Genomic DNA, 7,266 nt, shown 5'->3' with positions numbered 1-7,266 from the left:
GAGAGGGAGTATATACTGCTCAGCCAATTGTTGAAAGATGGAGAGTAGATAAGAAAATTAGCGGTAAAAACAAATTTAAATAATTGACAACATCAAAATGAAACCAACTGCACGTAGTAACATTACAGATGTCAGTAAAGGTAGCTTGAATATTATTATATATTAGCAAACAAGTTAAGTAAGGCCTCTAGGCTAGCTAGGCCTAGGCTAGGCCGGCTAGGCCTTTTCAGTTTGTTAGACCGTTTCAGTCGGTGGCCGTTTCGGGGTCACACACCGACTAGGTAGCCTAACTAGGACTAGCTAGTAGGCCTAAGGTAGGCCTAGTGGATAGGCCTTACTAACTTTTATTTTGCTAGCCAGGCCTATAGTACTCTGCGTCGCCTACTAGGCTAGGCCTAGGCTAGTACTACATAAAGGCCAAAGGGCCTAGCTAGCTAGGGCCTATAGGCCTAGCCTATGAGACATAGTCACATACCTAGGCCTATTAAAAATGTTTTAGTATAATTATGTAAAAATTATTTAATTAATATTTTTTAGACAATTTGGTGGCGTACATTATTATTAGTTCAACTTCTCAAAAAAAGGTCTTATCACTCAGTTGATAATGCATTGAGTAATCAAATCAATTACTGTAATTATTTACAAAGTTACAGAAAGAAAAAAGAAATCTAAAGATGGAAATGCGTCACGAAAAAAACCAAAAAGGGTTAGTGCTGCTGCCGTTAAAAACCACCCAGCAACAAAGGTTTGTATTTCTACCTATATGGGACTAAAAAAGTAATGAAATTTACAATGCAAAATAAGATGTATTAATAAGGCTTAGGTTCAGATCAGCACTTCATTCAATACGGCCATTTCGGTAACGGGACGATTCGGCCCTGAGACGATTTGGCCCTGGGACGATTCAGCCCAGGACTATTCGGCCCGGGACGATTCGGCCCTGAGACGATTCGGCACACTTAAATTTATCGGCTTTGATATGCATTTATAAGTATAAAATAAGCTTTTTTCCCCAAACTTTATTTTCAGAGAGAATATGGGGTAGCACTACTAGGGATAAAGATGCAATAAAGCAAACATTTTGAAAACATTGATCATTTTTTAGTCACGCGCACGATGTAAACAAGTTACGCCCTCTGTTGACCGCTTGGCGAATTCACGAAATAAACAAGGTTTTCGAAGTAATAAATTGAATATAAAATTACGTTTTTTTAGTAATTTATTATATATATTATATCAAAATTGTCAATATAAATAAAATACGGATTGTTAAAAACCTTTAAAAACTTGATAAATACAAAAAAAAATGAATATGAATTTGGTCTAAAGTGAGACCTTTGCGGTCCACAAAGTGGGATGTTTTGGCCCAAAAGTGGGCCGAATAGTCCCGGGCCGAATCGTCTCAGGGCCGAATCGTCCCTGAATTATTCAATACAGACATCCATCATTTATTTAGACAACGAAAATGTCACATGTTTTAGAGAATGAAAATCAAATATTTAGACAACGAAAATGTCACATATTTTAGAGAAAGAAACTTATTTAGAGTTTAGACAATGAAAAATCACAGGCATTGAAAATCTCACGTATTTAGGCATTGAAAATCTCGCATATTTTGGCATTAAAAATCTCACATATTTAGGCATTGCAAATCTCACATATTTAGGCATTGAAAATCTCACATATTTAGGCATTGAAAATCTCACATATTTAGACATTGAAAATCTCACATATTTAGTCAATGAAAATCTCACATATTTAAGCAACAAATATCTCACATATTTAGTAGGTTTGGTTTTTAAATTTACAGATATTAAGTACTGAAACTAGTCAATCAAATATCAGTGCCAACTCAACTATAGAACCGTACAAGGAAAGGATGGTATCAGGGAAGGTGCTGTCCCGATGGAAAGTGATGACAAAGGCCAGTCAAGAACAGATCATCACAATATTGGACAGTGTAATCAGGTAGGACTATGGAGAAAAAGAAGCCTTTTGAGGTGTGTTATGTTTGTCATACCTTATGAATACCATGACGCACCCCTGCATAAAAAACGCACCCATTTTGAAGAATATTTTTGTTTTATTTATTCCTTTGTTGACCATCTGTTACGAGCTATGCTCTTTTGGTCTTCCTTTCGTTCACAATGCTTCTTATTTTATCACCTGTATTACTTCTTGTGTTCGATAAATAAATTGAAACTTGAATAATGACATATTGTGACCATGTTGTTCATGATATAGTGAGTGGTAAAGTGACGGGCAATTGACACACCATTGTTTTGATGTGACGTACGATTTTGTTTTTTTTAAGGACCCCTACGTCAATAACTCTTTGTAAATTACACAATCCATGATGCACATCTCCCGGGGTCGTATAGTTGGTGAATTATAGTCATGGTACAATGTTGTCAGATCTGTTGTACCCAAATAAACCCACTGGTTTTTAATTGTAATTTTCGCAGTACTGTACTTTGGAATGATTTACCTTTAGAATTACGAACAATTACATCTAGATTTGCTTTCTCTAAACAACTAATTACTTTTATTTAAGTATATAAAAGAATAATCTATAATTTACAATGTTTTATATATTGTTAATCCATCAGATATTATCTATTGAACTGATATGGTTTTGTTTATTACAGTACAGTACATACAGAACTTTATGTTATGTTATTTATTTATTATTCAAAATGTTTTGTTTTGTTTTTGACGTTTTTTTAATTTTCTTTTAAGTTCTGTTATTTATTTGTTAATTTCGTAGCTTAAGTTAGTTAAGATAAAAGGTACCAAGCTTGATTAGCTTCTGCTATATCTTGGCTACCTTTTGTATTGAAATTGTTTTTGTTTGATACAATAAAGAAGAAGACAAGACAAGACATGTGTATGGATACGTGTAAAATAATAGAATAAACAAAAATACAAATACGCTCTCTCTTATAGTATAGATTACATGTTTGAATAATATTTACAAATAACTATTCTATCTTTTGTCTGTCATGGTACTGTAGCTGTGTCCTTGTTAAAGTCAAAGACTCTTCATACCAGGAGATACAAGCTCAACTGGGCCAACTAAAACAGAGGTAGGCCAATGATTTGACCGCTTTCTCACCTAACACATAACCAAACCAAGGCATTCTAACAACATGATGCTGAGCTCCGGAGATCAAAGGGTTTATCTGTGGCTGCAACATGATCAGTTCCACGCCCCTTTAACCGAGATTGCATGTCATGGAGAATATGAACATAGTACAGTACTGTTGGTATTTGTCTGACATAAGATCAAAGGACTTTTACGAGTTCCTATCTCAGCAAGGCGAGCTCTGTGTCCTGTTGTTAGATTGCCTTGACTCAACCAACCAAGATTTTAAGAGTGGTGTGGCGTAATAGTAATGAATATCTGACATGTGAGAGGCATAGGTTTGAGACCTGTTTGTGCCATATTACTTGTATTCTTAGGCAAGATACTTTAATCTCATTGCCTCATCCTTCTGATGGGACATAAAGCAGTTGGTCAGTGTACATGTGTATTATAAAAAACTTGTTAGGTAATGTTTATAATCTATGATTTCTCCTTTCTTTTATTTTATCCATTAGGATAATGAGAAACCTAACAAGTTTGAAAGTGCCACCCATGAAAGATTACAAGAAACTACAACAACAATGTGTAAGTATTTAATAGTAGCTCATGGAGCACATGGTCATCATAATAATAACTATCATGCCAGTACTAGCCCGAATTCAGTTATGCTAGACATTAGTAGTCCTGTCTACACTATCAAAAGTGTGATGCACCCAAATATGGTAGCAATATGCCTAAATATGGTAGTGATATGACATCATCATGTCCATATCATCACATTTTTTTAGCCCGAATTCAGTTATGCTAGACATTAGTAGTCCTGTCTACACTATCAAAAGTGTGATGCACCCAAATATGGTAGCAATATGCCTAAATATGGTAGTGATATGACATCATCATGTCCATATCATCACATTTTTTTAGCCCGAATTCAGTTATGCTAGACATTAGTAGTCCTGTCTACACTATCAAAAGTGTGATGCACCCAAATATGGTAGCAATATGCCTAAATATGGTAGTGATATGACATCATGTCCATATCATCACATTTTTTTAGCCCGAATTCAGTTATGCTAGACATTAGTAGTCCTGTCTACACTATCAAAAGTGTGATGCACCCAAATATGGTAGCAATATGCCTAAATATGGTAGTGATATGACATCATCATGTCCATATCATCACATTTTTTTAGCCCGAATTCAGTTATGCTAGACATTAGTAGTCCTGTCTACACTATCAAAAGTGTGATGCACCCAAATATGGTAGCAATATGCCTAAATATGGTAGTGATATGACATCATCATGTCCATATCATAATCACATTTTTTTGTCAAATAAAGTTTGATAATGCAGACAGAGCTTGTAATGTAGATATTAAATTTCGTAAAACTGACCAGTTACCAAGAGGGTTTATATTCTTGTCGTCATGGGTTTGTATTAGCCATTGACCCATGGAGGTACAGTACTAATGAAGGAGCAATTTGAACCAACAAATCTCTCATAGAACTAGCACTGTGTTTCATCCTCTTCTCTCTGCAAATTATTTTATCTTTTATTTATTTTTCTTGCCTATTGTTTCAGAGTATACTAGAAGAAACACTTGTAGAAAATAAAGTACAATCAGAAGCACTGGATGAAGAAATTGAACGAATGGAAAAGTAGGTCACATGCAGTATTATTATGAATGAGAAATCTATAAACAGAAACGATAAGAAAATCCTTAATAAAAAATGTTTTATCATTAACCAAAAACAGGAAAAATGAAATTATTTTCAGAAAGACTTTGAATGGGCCATTTTGCAGTTTTAATAAAGTTAACCAATAGGACGCAGCGCAAAGACAGAGACGCAAGAAATTTGACAAATGACAAGCAACAGTTTGAATAATTCATCGCTTGTGATTGGTCAAACCCCTTATGTTGCGTTATGTCATTGTGGGAACCATGCATTACTAATGTCCTAGTTTAATGATAGCGTAAAAGTTTGTCCTCGGAATTTTATTTGATCCGTAAAATTTCATTTAAGATTGATAGAAGCAAAAGAAGAAGAGTTAACAACTTTTGAAAATAGAGTTGGGGATGCTGAAAATAATAATGATATAGGAGTAAGTTAACTTTCAAATATTTTAATTTATAAACAACTAGTTTTGATATTGTTAATTGTATTTTTAATATTGGATGATATTTCTGAAATAAAAAAAAGAAAGAATATTATAATTATTTGTATATTTAGCAAACAAATTTCTTGTTTCTTTTCTAAGATACATCCAGTCTTAGAGGATCCTTATGTAGATCAGCTGGGCCTACCACCACTGCCAAATCCTGTCGGTTATTTTGCTGTAAGTTATACAATTGTTTCTTTCAGTCAATAATGAAAAAATAAAAGGTTTTCATTTTTTTTAAATATTAAAAATTCTTTTACTTTAGAAATTTTTTGCAATTTAAATTCTCTTAAATCACATGTACTATAATGACACTATTTGTTTGACCATTTATTATATATTTTATCTTTTATATAAAGCTCTGCTAACTTTTCTGGCTGTTTTACTTCTCGTTTTGATTTAGCTTTTCGCTTTTTTTTTGTATCTCCATTGAGATCCAGCCACTGATACCCACAGCATTGTCATTTTTTCAGTGCTTATTTTATTTTGTACCTCCATTGAGATCCAGCCACTGATACCCACAACATTGTCATTTTTTCAGTGCTTATTTTATTTTGTATCTCCAGTGAGATCCAGCCACTGATACCCACAACATTGTCATTTTTTCAGTGCTTATTTTATTTTGTATCTCCATTGAGATCCAGCCACTGATACCCACAGCATTGTCATTTTTTCAGTGCTTTTTTTATTTTGTATCACCATTGAGATCCAGCCTCTGATACCCACAGCATTGTCATTTTTTCAGTGCTTTTTTTATTTTGTATCTCCATTGAGATCCAGCCACTGATACCCACAGCATTGTCATTTTTTCAGTGCTTATTTTATTTTGTATCACCATTGAGATCCAGCCTCTGATACCCACAGCATTGTCATTTTTTTAGTGCTTTTTTTATTTTTGTATCTCCATTGAGATCCAGCCACTGATACCCACAGCATTGTCATTTTTTCAGTACTTTGCCTTGGGATTTATCTTTTATATTATATATTCGTTGCTAATTATCTAGAACTTGAATGGTGTTCTAAGTCTCGAATTGTTTCCATTTTTTTTTGTATATTAATGTTTTTTAAGCTCTGTCTAAACTATCAAATTTTGTGTGACAAAAAATGTAATGTGCCTATATATGGACATGATGATGTCATATCACTACCATATTTAAGGATATCACTACCATATTTGGGCACATCACATTTTTTTGTTGAACTAGTTTGATAGTGTAGACAGAGCTTTACTCCCTAAGTTTCTGTCTCCCCCTCCCCCCACAACATTCAATATAGATTGGGCCCTTGGGTTATACATATTTGTAAGCATGAACCCAATTCCTTGTTAACACCAAACCTCAATGAACAGAACAAAGTATACCAAATGTTATTTTTAATTTGTTTGTGGAAAATAATCAAGTGTGGAACTTAATTTATCGTAATAATACTAAGCACCGCACAATGATATTTGCATCTTTTATTTTGTAGGATAAAAAACAAGTGGAGAACGATTTAAACTTGCAAGTGAACATGTTACAATCTCCAGATTGTCAAGAAATCTCACATTATATGAATTCACTATTACATCAGGAATACTCATAAGCTTTGAAATACTTCCATACAAAAATGAATCAGAATATTCACGTGTATAAATTGATTGGAGTGACCTCTGATCCAATAATTGATGATACCAAACTGGATTCATAATAACACATTTGTATTTCATGCCACCTGTAACATTATGCTAATTACCTTGTTTGTTTTTAGCAAGGCTGATCTCATTCACTCTGTAGTATTGTGAGAGTGACCTTTAGTATTATACTAGAAATGCAATATAATAATTAATTCAGTCACTTATTTTTTTGTTGGAATTGTTGACTGTTTAATGACTAAATATAATTCCATGCTCAAGTATATCCCACCTAATTTATGACACAAGTTATTAATAATTAAATTGTTAATCCAATCCGACTATAATCTCATACCCTATGACTTAGTATTTTCTTTTAGTACTTGGCAAAATTAATTCTATTTTGCCAAG

The 7,266-nt window shown here is 33.5% G+C and overlaps 1 protein-coding gene across 1 annotated transcript; it reads left to right on the top strand.

Moving 5' to 3' along the window:
- Positions 1-2: 2 nt before the first annotated feature.
- On the top strand, positions 3-7,246 carry LOC140045401 (uncharacterized). Its single transcript, XM_072090268.1, has 9 exons — positions 3-140; positions 648-745; positions 1,811-1,968; positions 3,015-3,086; positions 3,601-3,670; positions 4,668-4,744; positions 5,111-5,189; positions 5,346-5,423; positions 6,714-7,246. The coding sequence occupies exons 1-9, from the start codon at positions 98-100 to the stop codon at positions 6,825-6,827; spliced, it is 789 nt and encodes a 262-aa protein (XP_071946369.1). The 5' UTR covers positions 3-97; the 3' UTR covers positions 6,828-7,246.
- The last annotated feature ends 20 nt before the right edge of the window (positions 7,247-7,266 follow it).

The sequence above is a fragment of the Antedon mediterranea genome, chromosome 3, assembly GCF_964355755.1.
Source record: "Antedon mediterranea chromosome 3, ecAntMedi1.1, whole genome shotgun sequence".
NCBI classification, from domain to species: domain Eukaryota; kingdom Metazoa; phylum Echinodermata; class Crinoidea; order Comatulida; family Antedonidae; genus Antedon; species Antedon mediterranea.
The sequence above is the reverse complement of the archived record's forward strand: the minus strand, read 5'-3'. Positions and strand labels throughout refer to the sequence as shown.

Excerpts from the sequence above, each read along its gene's own strand:
- LOC140045401 (XM_072090268.1), top strand. The coding sequence starts at position 98 with ATGAAACCAACTGCACGTAGTAACATTACAGATGTCAGTAAAG. Across the intron at positions 4,745-5,110 it reads GAAATTGAACGAATGGAAAA|ATTGATAGAAGCAAAAGAAG; the intron begins GTAGGTCACATG and ends ATTTCATTTAAG. Across the intron at positions 5,424-6,713 it reads ATCCTGTCGGTTATTTTGCT|GATAAAAAACAAGTGGAGAA; the intron begins GTAAGTTATACA and ends TTTATTTTGTAG.